The sequence below is a fragment of the Scatophagus argus genome, chromosome 15 (genome assembly GCF_020382885.2).
Source record: "Scatophagus argus isolate fScaArg1 chromosome 15, fScaArg1.pri, whole genome shotgun sequence".
Lineage (NCBI taxonomy): Eukaryota > Metazoa > Chordata > Actinopteri > Scatophagidae > Scatophagus > Scatophagus argus.
The window spans coordinates 16,965,920-16,988,824 of record NC_058507.1 but is presented as its reverse complement, the minus strand read 5'-3'; the positions used below and the strand labels follow the sequence as shown (position 1 = coordinate 16,988,824).

The 22,905-nt window shown below is 39.3% G+C and overlaps 1 protein-coding gene across 1 annotated transcript; it reads left to right on the top strand.

Annotated features, from left to right (window-relative positions):
• Positions 1 to 764: 764 nt before the first annotated feature.
• LOC124071915 (serine palmitoyltransferase 2-like) lies at positions 765 to 21,642 on the top strand. The gene is made up of 12 exons (XM_046412969.1): positions 765 to 1,130; positions 3,721 to 3,915; positions 5,112 to 5,266; positions 7,104 to 7,252; positions 8,401 to 8,525; positions 9,298 to 9,391; positions 10,536 to 10,641; positions 11,499 to 11,718; positions 12,678 to 12,804; positions 14,818 to 14,953; positions 15,383 to 15,512; positions 18,139 to 21,642. The coding sequence occupies exons 1-12, from the start codon at positions 975 to 977 to the stop codon at positions 18,256 to 18,258; spliced, it is 1,713 nt and encodes a 570-aa protein (XP_046268925.1). The 5' UTR covers positions 765 to 974; the 3' UTR covers positions 18,259 to 21,642.
• Positions 21,643 to 22,905: the final 1,263 nt, after the last annotated feature.

The window sequence follows — 22,905 nt, the reverse complement described above, 5'->3', positions numbered from 1 at the left end:
TCAGTCCAACTAAAGACTATTCCTGTTAATCCCAGAGTCTTTGCCTTCCTCTCTATGTTGTAGTTTTGATGAAACTGCGCACATTTTGCTGCAAGTTCAACCCACGTCCACTAGATGGCGCAGCTAAACTGGGATTTACACAAGAAACTAAGATTTACTGCTGTAACTGCAATGAAGAGTCAAAATCACGGCAAGGACAATGCTTTGTTTTATTTTTTCTCTCATAAAAGTGGATTGAACTTCAAGTTAAGATTCAGAGCCCCAGTTAAGTTTATTTGCTGTAAATGTGTCTTTTCTGGCAGTGTTCATATCAGAAACACACTCAAGTAATTCTGAGAGACAGTCTTGCATTTATTTATTATATTTCACATAAATTAAGGCCTACCTCTCTAAAACCAGAAGTTACAAAATATAACTTGCAAAGCAGCTCATTAACATATGTGCTCAATTCATCTCACTAACCTACATAGCCTAATTATATTTCATTTCAGCTATGGCAGAACTTGCAACTTCAGTACCTCTTACCTTAACCTGTGATTTTACTTAAATTTCTCCTGTGCGCCCAATGGACAGCTTGCCTTGTGTAGCAATAGTTTATAACCTGAAAAGCGCCCAATTTCGCTAGCTTTTTTTTTTTTTTTTTAAGTGCCAAACATAACAATTCACACTCAAGTGGGAATCAAGTTCATGTGCAAAGGCCACGCCCCCCCGCCCATGTGAACCATGTGGCCACGCCCCTTCTGCAGGCTCCAATATTATTTATGGGCGTTGATTTCCGGTATTTAGCGTCTGGATATACAGGTTTTACGGAGTGTGTGTTGCTATATGTGTGTTGAATGTGTGAGTGTGTGAGAGAGTTTGTAGTGTGGTTGTAACCATTCCCAGCTCGGATAGTGTCACCGCCTTGCACCGTCGGCAGGCACCGTGTTCATACATGCAAGTTACCGTCGCGGCTCCAAAATCGTTGGCCAGCAATGACCGAGAGCCCCGCTACCAAGCCAGCCAACGGGGACGTGTGTCAGTGTGTGAAGAACGGATTGAAACCAGAGAGAAACGGCTTACTGAAGAGCCTTCACTGCTGCCATGAGCGGAAGCATAAGCACCACTGCCGCTCCGAGGAAGAGGAGGAGGTGAGGCCCGGGATGGGACGGGGAGGAGAGGCTCGTGAGGCTGGGGAGGCATCTACTGTGTGGACCCGGAAACATCCGGGTGGGCGATGCTGTCATTGCGGATATTTTCATGAACTCTTATGTTATTGGGTTATAACACTGTAACGGCTTGACATATGCTGGCCGAGTCCTGCTGCAGATTGTCTGACGGTTTGATATCGAACTCTGATACTCTCGATCTCGCTTTGGAAGAGTAAACGCCAAACTCCGTAAAAAGTATTCTAATTTATAGAGTTTCGCTCCTTCTAAACATTATACACTCACGCAAAACACAAAATAAAAAGGTTTTTCTGAATAATTACTAGATGCTTCTCAATTCGGCAGCATCTACTTCCCACAAAGCTTCCTATGGATTAATTAAAATCCCAACTTCTTGATAAGATCATTCTGTCCTCAACCGCCCCCGTCGCCGTTTTGTAGGAAGGAGATCGTTTAATAAAGACGGTCGTGACTGCTTCGAAAGTTGACATTTTACTGAATTATAATACTGTTTAGTGCATTATATGTATGCCGAATCTAAGGTCTTGAGTTAGCTGAGGCTAAGTATAACTCTAACAATTTCTAATTCACCATCAGAGCCAAACAATTCAGGGCATTTCAGAGTTTGCAGGTTGCATCCTTATTAGTTAGTTAGTTAGTTATTAGGTACAAGTGTATTGGATTCTCTTTTCGTCTCAAATTGGACAATAAAATTGTCTTTTTATTTTGGCAGATTTCAGGTTGTATCTTCAGTGTTCTGAGTGGCAGTGGTTTGGCTGTAAAAGTCTGGAAAGATTGGATTTTGGTAACTTTACAATTAAGAACAAAGAAATTGTGAGTTATATGAGAGACACTGATTCAGTACATCTATTGGGCTAAAGCTGTCCACTGAGACTGCATGCATTCCGTGAAGCACTTTTTCCTTGGAGGCTAATGAGATTTCCACACTTGGTGCACCATCTGTAACTGTCCCAATTAAACAGGTCCCCTCTGACTATGTAAGATGCTAATAGGTTTCATCACCATTTGCTAAAGTAAATGCTTAAAAATAAATTTCAGTTTGAGATTCTATTATTTATATTAATAGATTCTACTATTTTATTATTATTTCACGACTCCTGCTCAAGAATTTTCCTCCAGGGATAAATCAAGAATTTCCCTCCAGGGATAAATAAAGGAATTCTGATTCTGATTCTGATTGTGAGATTCTGAAGGAAAACAGGGGTAGGGTGCCGCTGCTGACATGCTTTTCACATTAGCAGATATCGGGGTTCCTCTGCTGATGTTTCTGTAAACTAGGTTGTCTTGGCTGAGAAACTGAACGTCCGGTGACTGAACCTCAGCTGATTGTGGTTCATGCAAATGTCAGAGTTTCTACTCTGTAAGGTATTTGTGCGAGAGGCATGACTGGTCACATGAAGCGCCTAATACCCATGAGCACAGAGACAAGCATGATGGGAGAAGAAATTGCATAACATTAGTGTGTAGTATCTGTACACTTGTGAAGTTTAACTTCACTTTATAGTGAATATATGCACTATATAATGCACATGGGAAGTTTATTAGTCCATTTTAGGTCACTTTGCTCCAGATGGACAGATTTAAATCAGCACAACCATCTCTTGCCTTATTTGGCAGTCAAATCTTCCGTCCCCACCCTCTGTCACAAATTGATTTCTTTCTTGTATATGTACTTGGTGTATTGCTGAACCAGAGCTTCATACTGTTTTGGCTTTCTTGTCATCCTCCCACTCAGAAACTTGGATGAATGTAGCTTTTAAGTTAGTTACAGAAACCTCAACCAATGAAAACAAAACAGAAACTGTGTATTTTCTCATTAGGACAAATGGAGAGGCAGTCTCAGGAAGTCAGGCTGTACATTTGTATAAAATATTCCAAATGTGAAACTTGATTCCAGCTAAGCTATTGGTTGCAGAAAATGTGTTTGCATAGGAAGATGGGTTCCTATGCAAATAAAATAGGTTAAAATAGGTTTTACAGACTAGACATGTATACACTGAGATAGTATTGTAACCTGAATTATTGTTTTATTTACAGTGGTTTATTTAAGTATTTAAGTTAAGAACATGTATACATTTTTGAGGTACCTGTACTTTACTTGGCTATTTACGTTTCATTAGGTTAGGGATGCTTACACAGAAATGCATTCAGTTATAATGCACAAAGTATTCTGTATAATATGCCAATTATAAAAAAATATTAATATGCACTGAAAAACATTGATTTTTAAATTTAATGAAAACTGGCCATGTCCTTAACATTAAAACACTGCCCCCCCCCCCCTTCTGTGCCAGCAGATAAAATTATAAATTAATAAATTAAAAAAATGTTTAGGAGTGATTACATGTATTCTATAACATTAAGGTAATTAAAAAAAAAAATAAACAAAACACAAAAATAACATCCACAGCAATAGCCTCAATCATCCTCTTTGTGACCATATGTTACTTGGTAATATTCAAGGTATTTTGGTTTTCGTGAGTGATTTTCTTTTAATTATCTTTTACGATGTCCCAGTGCAGTAGATTTTCTGGTTTCCCATGTTGCTCAGGTCCATGCAGCGTCACATAATGGCAGCCTGTACAGCCGGCCCTTCATCGAGTCTTTCGAGGAGACGCCCATGCTGGTGGCAGTGCTCACCTACATGGGCTACGGCATCCTGACCATCTTCGGCTACCTTCGCGACTTTCTCCGACACTGGAAGATTGAGAGGTGCCACATTGCCAGGGAGAAGGAGGAACAGAAGGTAAGAGAAGCCATAGGCACACAACGCAGTGTGAATTTGTTGTATCTCCCGGATGTTGGACAATGTTTCAGATAAAGAAGGAAAATCAGCCACAATGCCTCAAAATAAAATCGGGGATGCATCTATAAAAGTCATCGGGAAAGTCTTGAGAATCTGTCACTCATCTCTTGGAAACAGTTTTCTTACAAATATGGCAGTTAGACAACATGATGTTATGATTTCAACAGCGGACGTGAGTACTTTGCATATACAACAGTATACTGGCTATGACTGTAATGTTCTCATTGTTTGGCTTGTGAAGTGAGTTTATCAAGTAAAGGAAGACCAGATGAGTTTCAGGTGTTGAATGGACTTTATTTGATTGACTGAGCACTGACTACGTGTTGCCTGGTGACTAAACGTTTGCAATGTTGGTCTGGAAACACAAGTGATAACAAAATGGAAAAATAGACCCGATCTGTGTTTTGTTAGCCAAACCGAACCAAACTGACATTCGCACCACTCAAAGCCTCCCAACATTAGAAGCTATGGGCTCTCATAAATTCAAACATTTCAAGCAGTGTTGTCTCAAGATTGGTGTTGGGAAAGGAAGCATACATTTGACAAAGCAAAATCTGTAATGTAATCTTGTCACCAGTAGTGATATCCCAACGAGGAAATGGATTGCTAGAAAAGTAAGTGTAAACTCTCTGTGGAATTCTAGCATTTCAGATTTTCCCCTTGCATTACTGCTTTTCTCCACAGTTCAGTGCACTGTGCTATTAAGAATGTATTTTTGTCAACGCATGGTTAATGGTGGAGTTATCAGGACATTCGGAACATGTCCTTGACCACTTACATTGTTTTCAGTTTGTTATGTAATGTTTGATAGTGAAGCCCATTGTTTTAAAGTATTTGGTTTTGTTGAGAAAAGGAAGCTAGTGGGACACACATTGGCAAGTCTGTAAATCACACCCAGGCATATCCCATGGTTGTTTCCTTCAAGAATGAAGGAAAATTAACATCCTGAGTCACGTGTTGGATGGTAATCATTATCCTTCTAGAGACTGAATTCCTCTCAGCTAAGCTTTTCATAAGTATGAACGGCATGTAGTTCTTTGAAGTAGTTTTGATAGTTATGAAATAAGAAATTTCAACATTCTCTGCAGCCATCTCTACACCATCTCATACTGTTCTCTTTAATTATCTCTGTGTAGGACTTTGTGCCCCTCTACCAGGACTTTGAGAACTTCTACACCAGAAACCTTTACATGCGTATAAGAGACAACTGGAACAGGCCCATATGCAGCGTCCCAGGAGCCAAAGTGGACCTAATGGAGCGAGTGTCCCGTGACTACAACTGGACTTTTGAGTGAGAAAGACCTTTTACTCACGACTGTAAACACAGTAATCTGTGGCCTCAGTGGGGACAATAGCGAAGGGAAGTGTGTTGTGTGGTTAATGCCCCCCACTCAAAGATTAGGACTAACTGTGCTAACACTCTTATCCCGTACTGCAGAGAAGTGACACATTTCACGTTAGAAATAAGAGCAGGTGACATTACTAGTCTACTGTACCAATGAGCAGATTTATGCAACTGCTAGCTGACAAGTACAAGTTTTCACATGTTGTTTCAAGTATGAGAGAAGACACTGGCACAAAGTGAAAGAGGCTCTTGAGCTTTGAACATGTGATACAGTTGTGCCTGTTGTCATTATTAGTCAAAATCATCTTTTAGAAACTTAAGCAAGCAAAAATAAACTGGGGCTGCCCCTCCTGACCATTATTTTCTCAAAATAATCAATTTGGTTTTACAGACTCTCAAGTCTTGTTAGTCAACAGTAAAATAAATATTCGATTTTCTGTCATCGAAGACTAAGAAGTCCAGCAGACATTTACATTCTCATATCCGTCAATCAGCCACAACACTGAGACCACTGACAGGTGAAGTGAATAACATTAATCATATATTTACAATGCAGTGCTCTGTGGGGAAACTTTGGGCCTCTCCCAAGCTGGAGAGAGCCCGTCACATTTTGAAAACAGCTCAGGAATGTCTCAGGTTGCAGATCCCAACCTGATCGAGAATCTGTGGGATGCACCTAAATAAGCCAAATCCACCCTTCCACCCTCAATGCACAAGACACAAAGGATCCAACATTCTGGTGCTGGTGACCACAAAATCCCCCCAGAGGTTCTGTGTCCCTTTACCTGACAGGTCAGAGCTGCACAAAGGGGACCCACAAATTTTAAGCAGGCCTAGTGGTCTTAATGTTGTGGCTGATCTCGTCTCAGGGTTTATAGCAATACCTGTACCCTGTGTTCTCCAAACTCAAATTCTGTATACCTCACTGCATGGAACTAACTAACATGGAACTAAATTTCCATGAGTCCGTGGATTGCTGTGGCTCTAAAACCCAAGGCTCTTTGTGACTATATATGATACGAATTTAATTGAATGCACCAAAATCCATTTTTCGCATCAATGCACCCATAGATCCCTCATTGATATTTTAGATGAAGAGGATTGTTTGCGTAAGATGTGTGAAAGTAATGAAAAAATGTCAATCACGTCTTCCAAAACTCAAAGATAATTTACAAAGATATGAAACATCAAAAGCTGCAAACTTTCATATTTAGGAAGTTAAAATTAGCGAATGCTTATTTACACATTCTGAACAAAAATATACATACTTCCCAAATGTTGTTTTTATGGAAGACTATTCTGTACTACATTATAACTCACAGAGTAGTTACTGCCTTTATCATATCTATCTTTGCTTCAGTTTCTACTCTTAATACAAACTGAAACCTGAGCCTGAATTTATTCATCACTCCAGCAACCCAGCATTTGTCATGTTGACTCCTCACTGATGTGTGGAGGACATCTGCAGTGGAGGTGTTCAGTGGAGGGGCAGTGAGGTGTGTGAAGTCAGACATCCCACACTGCGACAAAGAGTGCAGAAAGCAAAATCAGAACATGGAGTGCCAGTGAGAGAAGGGGGATGACAGCTGCTTCAAACAGTATGGCAGATGCAGGTCAAGACTGAAAAGGCAAATAGGACTTTCATGCTGTCCACTTCAGTGTAGTTTTTATTTAGCTGTGCCATGTCATAATTATTAGGTGTACCATTTACCTTGCAAACACATTAGCTTCCTTTCATTGATCGTTTCCTCGATCTGATTATCTTCTTTTCTCTAACTTCCAGGTACACGGGCCGGGTAGTGCAGGATGTGATTAACTTGGGCTCGTATAATTACCTCGGCTTTGCTGAGAACACCGGTCCGTGTGCTGAGTCTGCAGCCGAGGTCACCATGAAGTACGGTGTTGGAGTTGCAAGCACCAGGCAGGAAATTGGTACAAACACACGCAAAAACAAACACACACACATTATTATTGCTGCTGCTATCACTGGAATCTAACAGCAGGAATGTGCATGGCTGAATTCACCACAGCAAACACAACATCTTAGACCAGAGATACATCCTGTCTGAACGCATTGTGTTTTGGGTACAAAGCAACAAAGCTGTGTTTAAAGTTTTGGCTTCTTTTCTCCTGCCCAGCAGCCACCGTTTAAATTTGAAGCTGTAGCTAATTAGGTTGGCTCGTGTAAAGACTGGAAGCATGAGAAAAGAGCTAGTTTCTCACAAAGAAAACATAATCTGCTACATTTTAGTGATTTCGTACTTTTTTGGACAGATTAAACAAAAAAGATACAAGCTAGCTGTTTCCTCCTGTTTCGAGTATTTATTAGTAAGTTATGCTCACCGACTGCTGGCTCCAGCTACATATTTAGTGCACAGACACGAGAGTGGCATCGATCTTATCTTATCCTCATTAAGTAAGTAAGCAAGTGAGCATTCTTCTGACCTATTCCTATAGCCTGTTATTGGGGAACAGTAGCCCACTTTGAAGTAAAAACAAAAAAGTCAGAATAAAACAATGAAACTGAAACTGAAAAGACGATGAAAAAAATTGAAAACACGATTAAAATACAACTTTAAAAACACTATTCACAGATGATTCTCAGAAACTTGGGGAAGTAAAGTTAAAAGTTGATGTTCTCTATATTTCTGTATTCGCTTTTTATATCTGCATTTTAAGTCGCAGAGCAAGTCTGATGGGATCCAGATGGAGGAAGATAAACCCATAATATGTTTAGCAGATTTTTTTTCAGTGACGGCTGCAGTTGACAAAGAAATAGACCGGTACAACCGCCCTGCAAAACCACCAGCTGTCGTTTTTACACTTGTACAAATTAAGCAAGTGAAATACATGTTAATCAATGGGCTTTAGATGATGTTTGAAGGTATTTTTGAACTTTGCACAGAGCTAGGTTAGCTGTTACCCCCTGCTTCCAGCCTTTATGCATGGCAATGAATGGGCAGGCATGAGAGAGGTATTGATCTTACATAATGAACTTTTATCAAACATCTTGGTAAGCACAGATCATCAAGATTCTGATTGATATGTTTTTATGGTGGTTTTTTTTGTCTGTATCTAAGGTAACCTGGACAGGCATGAGGAGATGGAGAAACTGGTAGCAAAGTTCCTTGGCGTGGAGTCAGCTATGGCCTTCGGGATGGGCTTTGCAACAAACTCCATGAACATTCCAGCACTAGTTGGCAAGGTAAGACTACAGGTGATGTTTCGTATGATTGTGAGCTGTGAATTTGTTATTGCAGCAGACATTTCCCACCATTTATCTCCGCTCATGTGAATTAGCGTACCACTGGTGTATATCAGCACAGTGTATTTTTTGCTTGAACAAAGCTTCCGTAACATCACACTGTCACAGATCACCAATAGCACTGAAAATACAGAAACACAAAACCTCCCCCGGGCCTTATAACTGGAGGGAACACTTCCTGTTTCCATAGGTAACAGGTGGCTAGACTGCATGTCAGAGTGAAAAATAAAAAAAAGAGTTCTGACTAGTCTCGTTTGTCACATTGCTGCTGATACTTCCCCACATATCAGGTTTCCACTGCTGAGAGGAAACTAACAATGGAGGTGTGAGACTGCTGCTTTGAAATAATTTGGTTGGTCATTGGCGTAATGCATTTTCTAGCAAATCCAAAGAGGGTTTTAAAAAAAAAAAAAAGAAAAATAGGAAAGTTTGCTCAACCCATAAAGAATCATTTAAACCCCTCACAGCAACCAAGTGTCGGACAGTGCAATCGATAAAGCAACCTTGTCGTGTTATTATGTCAGCACAGATCATTACATATAAACATAACGTGATACTCCACTCATCGGGCCCATCAACCATTGAAAATATTGACTCAATTGATTTTTAAATAGGCCTGTATGGTTAATACTGTCTGCTGTCTCAAATGGATACGTACAAATCAGACAAGCTTTAATATGAATAAATGATTCATACGTCTGGTGTCCTGCAGGGCTGCTTGATTCTGAGTGATGAACTGAACCATGCCTCTCTGGTGCTGGGAGCCAGGCTCTCTGGGTCCACCATCAGAGTCTTCAAACACAACAGTGAGTCTGTGATCACAAATAGGTCCTCCATATGAGTTTGTGTCCTATCTGCATTTATAGGTCATTTATGTGTTTGTTAGCCCCTCACTTTATCTCCAGTCATTCACCCTTTCATTATCCCATACTATATCACTTACTTACATACTACTTACTTACAGTGATAATATTCGCTTACTTGTCCTCGTGCGCGCTCATCACATGATCTCATCACTGTCATTTATACAGAAGACATTACATTGCAAAGCAGACACACGTTATTGCAGAGTTAGCTCTGCGTTTGACGTCTCTGTCTAAGTCTCGTGTTGCAACGTGATGTTGAATGTTTTGAAAAGCCCGACCAACTCAGATCATTGTGCTTCATTTAAGAAGGCAGCCAAAATGTTTGGTATTCAGTAAAATGTTAAGTCTTAAAATAAACAATAGGATACCATATGTTTTTGGTTTTTTTGAAGCTTTTTTCATGGAAGACGTTTTGACATGTCTCTGTATGAAAAAAAAAAAGTACAGGTCTGAATGATGAGATGAATGATGGCTGAATTCCTGGTACTCTGCATTCTGGCTCACTGTCACACAGTTATGGCAATCACTGTTATGGCTTCCTGGGTCACTTGAATAGTACAGGAGCTTTTGTTAAAGGGACAGTTCAATTAGCAATTAAAAAAGACATCTTGGCTCAGCTTGGCTCTGCAGCTACACCCACATACAAACACTGTAAGCATATGAATCTGGATTCATATGTATATTTAGTTTACATTATTATGTATTATATAATACAGATTAAGGCTTGTGTAGGAAGCTTATTGCGTAATGATAAATCTCTGTGCAGTTAACTGCGAATAGTTAGCAACCAGTGTTTTTACATATAGCCATTAGCTATGGCTTAACTAGCTGAAACTCCTCAGCTTTCTATTGTAACCAGTCGCTTGCTTATTTCTACTCCTAAGTTAGTTCAAATGTGTCAGTCTGATTGAGTCTGTTTGATTAGCATGTCTTTGATAAAACACGATTCAGTGTTTGCGGTCTTACGCTTTGTTTGCGGTCGTATTAAACCTCTTTCACTTCCTTCCAAAGAATTTCCATACCCAATTTTTGAGTGGGTGTCTTTGTTTTCAGTGTGACATCCCCTTGATGTTTTTTCTGTCAGACATGCAGAGCCTTGAGAAGCTGCTGAGAGAGGCCATAGTTCATGGGCAACCCAGGACTCACAGACCATGGAAGAAGATTCTCATAGTGGTAGAGGGTATTTACAGGTAGCTTATTCATTTTTTTAATAAGACAGATGTTTAAGTGAAATGTTTAAGGAAACAGTATGGCATTTTAAGTTTTAATAGTATTTCTTGTATCCCTCATTCTTTTGATTGTTTTGTTTTTTTGAGGTTTGTGTTTCTAAGCTAATGACACGTTAAAATGAATGCTGAGAGTGAGTCCGGGGACAGTTTTTTTAGATTACCAGGCTAAAAGTGTCATTGGCCAAAAGCAGTGCAACAATAGGAGTTGCCCATTCTAACATCTCCATGATTTCCTTCCTGGTTTAAGCGTGAACGCACAAGCAGTTGCTTCATCACACTTTGCCCATTGGTCAACAGATTTTGGCTTTCAGTTCTACACTGAGTGAAACACAGTTTAGCTGTTTCAGCTATGACTGATGGAACATTCAAATTCTATCTAATTTCTTACTTTTTAAAAGCTAGATAGATCTGTATTTGCTTTAAAATGTACACTTTTTGTACACACTCAGTTGGATTCATACACAAACACATGCAAAGCCAGGCCTCCAGCGGCAGCACTTCTAATCTGTTGATGGCTCTTGTGGTTCCTTTATGCTCACCACACACTGAGCAACTTTGATGGGTTACTTTCTTCTGGGCTGGTTGCTGCAAGAAGCTTCACTGTGTATAATAATCTGCTTCGAGTTGCAAGCCAATCACCTTATTGCTGCTCTGGTGTTTCCTGTGACACTTATAAATTATTTTCACAAGTTAAAAAAACAGTGTTTGAGACATCTAGTTGTCATCCCGGTGAAGTCTGTTGAAATGTCCCAGCATGATGAGCGTGAACACATCAGGATATTTGCCTGACACTTACCTTACTTTTCCTCCCTGTATAGCATGGAGGGCAGCATAGTGCGCCTACCAGAAGTGATTGATCTGAAGAAGCGTTACCGGGCCTACCTTTACCTCGACGAGGCCCACAGCATAGGGGCCCTGGGGCCCAGGGGGAGAGGGGTGGTTGATTACTTTGGGCTAGACCCCTGCGATGTGGATGTCATGATGGGAACATTTACCAAGAGCTTTGGCGCTGCAGGGGGATACATTGCAGGGAAAAAGGTGAGGATTTAGAATTGAAGGTTTATTTTACTGACTGTTTTTTTGAAGACAAGGTTATAAAAAAAGATATGCATATAAGAGATATGTGTGGCAGCGTACAACGAGCTGAAGTCAAGGTCTTGTAAACATGAGGCATGAATAGATAGATCAGTAACCCAGTCTTCTATCAAACAAGGCTAAACGGCAATCTGGGAATACTTTAGTTGCACACAATCTCTTAAGATCAGGGGTTACTGTGTCAAGTGACAAGGTTTTAAGTGTGACAGAAAGAACACCTGTCATCTCAGCAATGTGGATATACAGCCCTGCAGTGCCTCTATGCTGCATTCCTGGCACATTAGCCATGTTTCTGACAAGACATGTAGAATTAAACAGACTGTGACACCTTAGGTCTGTCGAGAATTCTAGACAAAATCTCAGCAGATTTGTTACTATGTGTAAAATGAACTAAAATCTTTAATGGCTTCTTGTCAGCTACTCTCAGCACCTTCACAGCATTTTCTCAGTGTCCTTTTGTTTTTATAAGAATGTGTCCTAGAAATGACCTCAGCATGTGTAACAAAACATTAAAGATGGGCAGTTTGCTGGTAGTTTCAGATCGTGTTTTATAAATATTTTTATATATTTGTTAAACAAAATCTGAAAAGTGAAAAACTGAAAACTTTATTTTTCAGTTCAGAATTAAAGTAAAATTTTGCCCACCTGATTGCATAAGATGCAGTTTGCATTGGATGTTATGTTCTTACCACCTGTGCATGACAGAATATTATGCATGATGTTCTTTACATTTTCAGTGTTTACAGACAACTGTGATTATTTTCTGAAGCAGATGTAGTAGATAAGAGCCATGTTCCTGTTCTCCCAGTAAAGTAAGCCATGGCAAGCCTAAACTCTCTATAGACTGATAAAATCTCTTCCTGCATAACTACTCACATCTCCTGTGTATCTGCTGTGTTTAGGAGCTTATTGAGTACCTGCGCTCCCATTCCCACAGTGCAGTCTACGCCACCTCCATGTCTCCTCCTGTGGTGGAGCAAATCATCACTTCTATGAAGTGTATTATGGGAGAGGATGGCACAACGATCGGTGAGTGCTGAAATAATACTGGAGGTACCCTTTGGAGTTTTTGACCAAGAGGCCAATGGAGCTGTTATTAAATGAATAACACAGACATGCATGCACACTGATAATACGATGCACAGCCCTACCAGTTGTTTCCCACTATACCCCTGCTCTACAGGTGGCAGCAATGTGCAAACACAAGCAGAGAAGGAGGAGATGAGTATAAACAATGCAGGTTTTGAAAGGTTGAGATGTCTCTTGGAGACCCAACTCTTTATAGTTACTAACAAGCATGGAAGGAGCCCATCCAGTATTAATAATTGCGGTCAAGTGTGGTATTTTTTATGAAAACCCGTCAAGGGAATCACTGCTTAGATTGTCACAAAGTACTTAGCGTTTAAAATATTTACAGCTGAGCAACTTATAACATGTTATTTAATAATAAAGAAAGTGCGGCTGTGCCTCCCATAAGCTGCTACAAATAGGTTTTAATTCTGTCATAAAGGTTATTTATGACATCTCAGTCTTTTGCAGGAAACAAATTGTTGCGTGAAATTGTCATCGTTTGCCACTAGGTGTCAGTGCACTCTAATGAAAGCTAACACATCATCTCAGTGGTGTTAGTCTCCTAGACCAGTTACTCCAGCTGCACCAGTTTAACATTTGATAAAAGGTATCTGTCTTCCACTTTCGGATTGTTGTTAGTTTGTCTACAGTTCAGCTTTTCGTCCTGCACAGTCCAAGCACAGATACAAGCACAGATAACAGTGTGCTCACGCCAAACCCTCTCCTCCTTTTTCATTATTTTGCTTTGACCTCAACTGTCAGATACGATTATACAAGTGTGAGTTTTCATTCTCATTTATAGTAGATATTGACATATTAAATTATGTTGCAAATTTAATATAAAAAATATTTTTAAAAATCCTAAGTTGCGCACAAATCTGCGCACAAATCCCATCTTTTTTCCCACTGATGTGGGCAAAACCAAACCCAAAGTTTAACTGTCTGTAAGCCAAATTTAAACCTTTAGGCTGGAGCTTTTCATGGACGACACACAGCCTAGGTGGAAAAGCTGCTTGAGGAACTGAATTCTGATGGTAAATTGTGAATTATTATTTGCAACAGTGGTATATGCTCCTCAGCTTATTTATTTTTTATCAGTGGATGCCTGTGAAGTTATACCTAGTATTTGATTGGTGGATCCTTGTACTTGGATCTATTATTACAAGGATAGTTCAGGTACCTCTTCAGATTTTGTGCTATTTTTAAACCCCAAAACATTTCTCATTTCTGTTGCTGGCATAGACTCTATTATTCATATTGTCAAAAAAAACAAAAACACATGGACTTGTGTTTCTTTGCCACAGTCTGCATATATTTTCCTGAAATGTTCTGAGCTAAATTTGCAGTCAAAATAACAGAGTTTGCGCTCTTGTGTTTGATGCACACCTAACATTTCAAAGAACTCCTTGAATCTCCGCTGAGAGAAGAACGTTACAGAGAACCTACAAACCTAATCTCCCCATGGTTCTTGGGTGCTGTAACAGTCAGATGTTTTCTCACCCTCACTCATAAATGTGATTGTTTTCCTCTGCTTGTCAGCCTTCTTTTTTCATCTTTTCAAAGCATCATCAACCTAGCTCTATTTTTTTCCTCCAACCAGAAAGGTCAAATCTGGCAAAGGAAAAAAAAAAGAAAACAGTTTGGAAGGGAGAGTAGTCTTTGTTTAACTGACACACTTCAAATGCAGTTTTCCAATCCAGCACTTGATCTTTACTTTAAATAGTAAAGCAGAACTAAACAGAGATGAAGGACATTCAGTGCAACTCTATCAAAATCCAAAAACGACACTATTAATAATTAACGTAAGACTGGGTAACACGCTCACGTCTCAACGACCTCGTAAATAGCCGTCAGCACACTGTAAGTAAACTAGATGTCTGTTAAAAATGGATCCATTGCAAATATTTAATGAACATGCGATGAACTTTTATTGCATTTGCTGTCAACTCTCCTGTTTCTTATCACCCCAAGGCCGTGACCGCGTGCGCCAGCTGGCAGAGAACACAGTCTATTTCCGCAGGAGGCTTCGAGAAATGGGCTTCATCATCTACGGCAACGAGGACTCGCCTGTTGTACCCATGATGCTCTACATGCCCGCCAAGATAGGGTGAGCTTGGGCCAGCTGCTGTTGGTCAGCGAGCATTTAAATCACAATTAAATCAGTCAGTGTGTTGAATAATAAGATTGGGTATCAGATACTGATGTTTTATGATTCCATCAGTATCATTTATCATTCTTAATGTGTTTGTCTGAAACTTCAAATATTTGTAATATGATATGGATCTGATAGTTTGCCTTTGTAAAATATAAGTATATATATTTCATTTTGGTGGTGATGATGGTAAAAACAATTTTCACACACACACACATTTCATTTTTGGCTAAATAGAGGAGAGGTGGAAAGATGGAGAACGGCTAAGAAGAAAATCTACAATATTTGGGTTGTGTTCAGATTGAAGACTTAAATGTTTCATTGCTTAAATTTTATAAATATTCATCATGAATATCCTATGTCTCAACGTGTCTGTCCCACTAGAGCGTTTGGCAGGGAGATGTTGAAAAGGAACATCGGGGTGGTGGTCGTGGGCTTCCCCGCTACGCCCATCATCGAGTCGCGCGCACGCTTCTGCATCTCAGCAGCCCACACAAGAGACATGCTCGACAAGGTAACGCGCCGCTTTCGCTATGGAGCAACATACTTTTAGACAGAGGAGAAACAAGACTTGTCACTTAAATAGGCTTTTTTGTAAACTTTTATTCTCTTTCAGAAAAACAGTGGGATCTTAATTTGTGAACATTATTAAAAGACGGAAAAAGTTAACTGACTGACCAAACACCTGGTGTATCGATGTGTTGACGTGTCCTGCGTAGCCAGATCTCACTGTGTTCTGCCCACACAGATCTGGCTGAAGCCACCATCTTACTGTATTAGGCTCACTGATACTTTCACTCAGATGAAGTTTTTCTTAAGCATGTACTTGAATTTGTTGGCTATTTGTTGGGTAATTGATGTTGCTTCCAGGAGACGGATGCTGCCAGGCTTATCCCAGTGACTGATTTTCATTCAAAGTTCTGATATTGGTGATCTCCAAATTGCCACCAAAATTGGTGCAATAACGTTTGAGTAGTTTGAAACTAAGCCCAGAGATCATGATATTAAAGAAAAGAAGGGCAGTCTAATGAGTGGGGAAAAGTGTGTAATTGGAAGGTGTGACCTCTTGTGATCCTAAGGTTCTGGATATGTCTTTGAATCCCTCTCAGCTCTGTGTCTATCATCCCCGCAGCAGAGGCCGCTAAAAAGACAGTCGTACTTAGCAGGAAAGGTTCAGCTGAAGTGACTAAGTGAAAACGAACTAGAGTCAAGTGTCAGCCGTATTACTGTGCAGGTTAATGTGCAATGTATTCACAGTATATTCCCTGTGTGTAGAGTTCAGACCTCCTGTCTAACTGTGTTCTTTGCTCATTGCGTTGCTCTGTGTGTATGCAGACTGTTTGGCTTTGATTACTCTTGGCAATCAAAAAGCCGCCCACTCTTCGCAACAAGGGCTCGTCTCCTGCTATACTGAGCTCGCTGCAGACCTGCCTGCTCCGCGTCTTCCGCTCGCTGTAAACATCAGCCTTTCTCTCATTTTAACATAAAAGTGGATCATTTCACGCAGCGAGTGAACCAGCTCATACTAATTGGGGTGTCCTTGTGGCTTAGTTGGCTCAGATGCGTGCTGGTACTCCAGGAAATGCTGCTGTGTCACGGGCTGTTATCCACTCCTCTTCCTCTTTTGCCTTTCAAATAAATAAACTGAAGTGAAAACTGGGAGTGGGAGTTTTGTAGTGCTGTAGTGCTTTTATCTCTTTTTGTTAGGCTTCCGCACTGTGTCGTTCTCTCGTGCTTTTGATGTGTCATGTCGATTCGTGTGTTTCTTTTATCTGCTGGTAAGCTTTCGGAGTTCATTCAGAGACACCTCTGAAGACCTTTTCATTTTACTGACCACGTTCATATCCTGACCCCAAAGCCTTAAGCAAATGTTAAATCACAATAATCTACACTGACCCGATGTAAAGACAGAGAAGACTTTATCTGCGGCCTTCTGTGGCCAAAGTGATCAAATGATGTATGCAAAGTTAATGAAAATCAAAAACACATGTTTTCCCTTTTGCAGTGTAGTTTATCCATCTAGATTGTTTTGGTGTGAGTTGTGGAGCTCTGAAGATATCAGCTGTAGAGATGTCTGCCATCTCTCCACTGAAATGGAACTCAGAATCAGAATTGAATTTATTGCCATGTAAGTGAAGAGGTTTCACATTGCTAGGAATTTCTTAGTGATTGGTGCATACATAAAACGTAAGAACGAGTAACATATAATAATAGAATAAAATAAGATAAAATAGAATAAATTAAAACAAAATAAAATAAGATAAGTAAAATAAATATGGTTCTGGAGGTAGTACAAAAGTGATGTAGTACAGAGTGAAAGTAGTGCAAGTAGGTGAGGTAAACAGTGCAAATGGTCAGCAGGTGGATCATGACATGAGCGTACGTCAGTGTCTGTACTGAAGTAGCTAAAGTACACTTGTGGTGTTTATAAAAATACATTCAAAAAAACAAAACAAGAATGCAACCACAATGTCTTCTTCCAGAAATCATGACCTGGTTACCCAAGATACTCCACAGTCCTCACTGTGTAAAAACGTTGTCAACATTCGAAAATCTGCATGACGCAGCACAGCAAAAACAACTTCCAGTTGCCATTGAAACAAATTACGTTAAAAGATTTTGAACATTAAAACACACACAAAACAGTCAGTCAGCAAAACAGTTTTTTTTTTGTCTTTGTGTGGAATCTGAACACCCCATGAGAAGGCTACCATGAAACTGCAATGTTATATTGTTGCTGTTGACCACAAAACCGCTGAAAGTTTTATTTACTTTGCACAGAAATCAGGCATTTATAAGATTGAATATCTTTCTGGGTGAAGACTTTCAGCTAGAATGAACTCTTGCTGCTGTTCAGATGACACATGTGTATGAAGTCTTCGCCTCCTGTCCTCTAACAAGATGTCCTACTGGTGACTGCACCTCACATCCAAGTAATAGGGATGAAAATTGAAAAGACTGAGTCCATTTGCAGCACTAAAGTTAGTAGTGTTTTCTGTTTCACCCCAAGCTGATTTAATCTTGCAAGACAGGTGTGTTTTTGCTCGAAAAACATCTTGTTTGGTGCAGCTTTAAATTTCCTCAAGCTACATATTGCCCTTCATGGTGATAGCTTTTTTATTGTACAAATGTCTCCACAGGCTCTGAGTGTCATCAGTGAGGTAGGAGACCTTCTTCAGCTCAAGTATTCCCGACGCAGAATACAGCCGTCTTTGGCGCGGCCGTTTGATGATAATGTGTATGAGGACATTGACGACTGATGAACCACTCGTCTGCTGAAGAGGTGTGAACCTGAACAACCCCAGAAAATACAGACCGGCTCAAGATGGATCACAAGTCTTCCGCAAAGACCGAGACGTGCACAGGTGCCCCTTGTCAATAGCTTGCCATATTGCAACCTCCCAACAAAAGAAAAACACTTAAAACTATCATCTAACTCTACTTTGCCTTACCTAAACATGCCGAGCTTGTGGTGAACACACTGAAAAACAGCATCTCCTGTGTTTTTCCTGTGTACTTTGGTTACTTTTTCTCAATTATTATATTTTGTGTCTGCGTGTGTTTGTGGTGCTTGTAGCATTCGTCATGTTAAACCTTGTGGTTGCATATGTGAAGCAGACAGAAGTCAACTTCTCAAAAGTCTCTGAAATTTTGAGCGTTCTTTTCTGTAATATGGATCTAAAGTGAACTTCAGTGGGGTAAAAGACATTTTTTTTAAATGGGATAAAAAGAACAAAACTTGTTAGTTCATCCAGTAACCTTCATATCAATGATTAATGCCGTGGGCCAAAAACAGAAAGTACTGGATGTTACATTTCACACAACTATGTGAGTGACCAGGTTTTATTCCTGAAAGTCTGTCTGTCTGTCTCTCTGTTTGCTAGCAAAACACTACAGTTCAAATTTGCCACAGAGCTGAAAAGTGAAATATATTTTAAGGATTATGTAATTAATGATCCAAATCTGGATTTTGTGCCATCAGACAATTCTAGTTTTATTTATATCCCCGTCGTCCAACTGTGGCTGGTGTGCATTGCACAGGACAGTGTCTAGTTTTGGTTAAAGTGGTTAAGGCCAGTCTAAAAAGCCCTGCTAGTGACAGCTAGATCACATACTGCAACTTGAACCTGACTTCACTACAAATTTTTGAACCATCTGATATTTTGATGACATTATAGTTAGCCATGTTATTGTATTGTAAGACAGTAAATGGGCCACATACAGAGGGAAACAAACCCTGTGCTGCATAGCTCCAATAATCAGAGACTGATATCATCACATTAGCAAAATCCATCAACATCATCAAGCATATCTGTATCTATTCCAAATGCAAGAAGAAAAAGACTATTCGTAGTATAAGACTCACAAATTGACAGCTAATTAGTTAGTCTTCCAGACATTCAATCATATCTTTTGTTGACTATTTCATTTATCCATGTGGATATTTTCTTTTGCATCTCAATTGATCTTACAGCTAATCAAAGCATTTTGTGTTCTCTAGTAAAGTATGATTAAATTCTGCTGAATGGTAGCTCAATTTAATCCCTCTGCTCCAAACATGTGGACTTCAATTTTAAGAGTACACAAATCTTGAAAAAGATACAATAGTGTGTCTGTCAGCTGAGGGTGGTTACTATAGAAAGTGGTATTTTACTGACTAATAACAATACTAGTTTTCATAAATGGTAACTTAAGAAAGTTACGTTGTAATTCACACTGATGGTAAATCCCTCATATTGAGAAGAAATGGAAAGAAATGTATATTGACATTTGAATAGGGAATTTAATCCCTAATCATCTGTTACTCATGGATTTGGCTGGCCTCTTGTTTCCACAGCTATTTTACACGTCACCATCACTTACATACTTCAGTTTGTTTTACATGACCACCTTAGGGTGTGTTTGTATATATCACAATCGACCTGAGGCCATCGTCATGAGGCCAAAGTCCTGACCGTCAAACTACTTGGTTTGTTAAACGCTGCAGGGTTGGATTAGTTAGTTCAAGAGGTCTAAAAACTTAAACCTATTAAAAGAAAATAGTGCTTCTGTTTCTACCCCAGACAGAGCATCCAAGTTATGAATAGTCAAGTAGATCGGACGTGATTGAGTGCTCTTTCTAATATCCTTCTTTTCTGCCCCATCTCTTTGGTAGTAGTAATAACCTCATTGCATTGTGTCTGATAACATTGTTTGGATGCCTTGTAAAATGAAGTGCTATCACTGTGCTGTTACTCAACAGTCATTAGTAACTTTAATCAGTTTGACAGGGGACAGATTTGTATGCTGGCTTGCATGCTTTTTGATATTAATGTGTGTTTTTTTGCACTTGAACCCTGCTTTTCTTTAATGTACACACCTGGCTTTTGAACTCTTGGTTTATCTTTGCATTGAGCAACTGAGCAACACTGGGACAATTAAGGCAGCTGTAAACTCCCACATGCAATACATTTTCCTTTGCATGTGTGCACAACTATGGTGTAACCACTCATTTGTCATGCTAATGCATGTACAGTAAGAATTAGTCACTAAAGCTGCTCTGCACCACAGCCTGTGGTGCTCCATGATATACACTGTTCTGCTACATGTGACTTTTTAGAACGCTGTCACAAACTCCAGTTCATTCCAGACAAAGTTAACTTTTTTCTGTATCAACAGAAACGTTTTTCTTCTTTTTTTTCTTTTCATTTCATTTAATGTTTATCTGTTACTGTAAATGGGAGATGTTTGTGTGATTGAATCTTGGAATTATAAATTACTGTCCATTAGCTAAAGGCTAATAGTTACAAACAATAGTTACAGTAGATACAATGTTCCTCTTGTCAGTACAGAATGTCTTTTTATGGCACTTGGAGCATATTTTAATATCCCAAGACCTTATGACCTGATGATGCTATTCATTATATAAATTAGATCTCTGCAGTACCTTCAGAATTATTGGTACTTACTGGAACAATAACCAGATATACTTTTGTGATACACCAAAGAATAATACATTTGGTCCTGGATGCTGTATCCATGAAAACTATACTTTGTCCCCGTCGCGATCGTAATAATTAAACCACTTCAGTCTGAAAGAGATGCACAAAAGCAGAAATGCCTTTTTATGGTCTGTGAGCTTTGTTGATGTAAGATATAAGATATAAGATGGTCCCAATATTTTGTATAAAGTTTATATTGTTTCATTAAAAAAGAGTTATTGAGAATATTTTGTTTATTATAGGGTAACCCAGGAACTATGGCTATCACTATTAATGGCATCTTTTATTTAAAGTGCTAGAGTGTGCCAATAGTAGAGGCAGTCGTTTCAGTGGCTTCAGAGTTCAAGTTACCATATGTCAGAGATCATTATTTTCTGATATAGTGCCTTTTGAAGCAAAAGATTTTCTAAGAATTCTGATTATATTAAGTGTCATAACTTGCATTATTTGTTTTTACAGTCTTATTTGACTTCTTTTACTATTTGTCTTCAACAGTACTTATAATTAGCACTGGATGTGTTCTCTGTGTTGACTAATTGCCATGCATTTGATCATAGAAAATGCACTATTTGCAACATATCAGCAAGTTAATAATATGTGAAGTGTCACTTATGTCAGTGGTCTCAGTAGGTCATTAAAACAATAAAGATATTTTGAATTGCCTTCACTTTTGGTAAGACTCATCTTTAACACATCAACTGCTAAATTACCTTTGTTTCATCAGACATCAATCTGTCTATCTGTCCATCAGTCAAACTGTACCTAATAAACTGGCAACTAAGTATGTTTCACCTCATGAGCACTCTACCATGTAATTAATATTTTTTTTCTTTTTTTTTTTTTGGTACTTTATTTGTCATTAAAGCAGGTTCCACAAACCTCGATAAAACTGAACATTGGCCATAATAATTTGGGATGTCATTTAAATAATAAAAATTAAATTAAAAACCTGAAAACTTTTGAAACTTTTTCCCAAAACACGCAAAAATGAAAATATTTTACAATTTTATACTTTTGTATAGGTGCTACACATTTTTGTACACTGAGGCTATTTGGGGTCAGATTTGAGACCCTATTGCGATTTTAGGACTGCCAGCGTGGGTCAAATCAAAGGAAATGGTGATTTTAGGGAATCCTGAAACTTTGAAATTGTACAGGCCATGTTTGTGTGTATTTCTTATGGGACAGTGGGGACAGGGTTCAAGAGGGACCTCGACACTGTCACAAGAACTGTCCCACCACGTTTGCCCAGGTTCCCGCAGAGAGAGACACCTGGTCTTTGAAGGGGCATGGGGGATTCTTGAAACAGGGAAATAGTAAAACAGCATGGGAGTGATCATATATGGTCCACAAAGGGAACAGAAGTCATCCATCAGAAGGTGTCTTGACACAGACACAAGATCTGCACCTGCAAGCACAAGGACCTGCAATGTAATAAAATTATCTACAAAGTAACAAACTTGAATCAGTTCGGGTTGGGAGGGTGTTGGTGGGTGGTTCATAACATTACAAAGGTACTTAACCTGCGAATATTGTAAAACTTAAAAAATACTCCCTGCTCTCTGAAGCATTTATTAAGGATTATTCATAAATTTATTAATGTGACATAGGCTATTTAGACATTCTAAATAAATCCGTAGTTTAAAATTTGGTATGGACACCTGCTATGAGGGAATTCTTGGTCCGGGTCAAAATGGATTCTTATCATACTATGAAGGTATAAAATATACAACCAGTGGGGGCACACCTGATTTCTTTTAACATAATCTGTAACCTCACTCTAATGGAGTGTAGCATTTAAAGTTAATGTTTTATCAAAATGTTACTTAAAAGTTTAGATTTGATGGATTTACAGTCATCATCTGTGGTGGCTGCTGCTCGTTTGAGCCAGCTCAGCTCCACGTAGCCTCCACATGCTGTCTACGA

What these genes read in the sequence shown, in the direction of transcription:
- LOC124071915 (XM_046412969.1), top strand. Translation starts at nt 975, where the DNA reads ATGACCGAGAGCCCCGCTACCAAGCCAGCCAACGGGGACGTGTGTCAG. An exon ending in TTCCAGCACTAGTTGGCAAG is followed by an intron (nt 8,526 to 9,297) that starts GTAAGACTACAG and finishes GGTGTCCTGCAG; the next exon opens with GGCTGCTTGATTCTGAGTGA. An exon ending in TACATGCCCGCCAAGATAGG is followed by an intron (nt 14,954 to 15,382) that starts GTGAGCTTGGGC and finishes CTGTCCCACTAG; the next exon opens with AGCGTTTGGCAGGGAGATGT.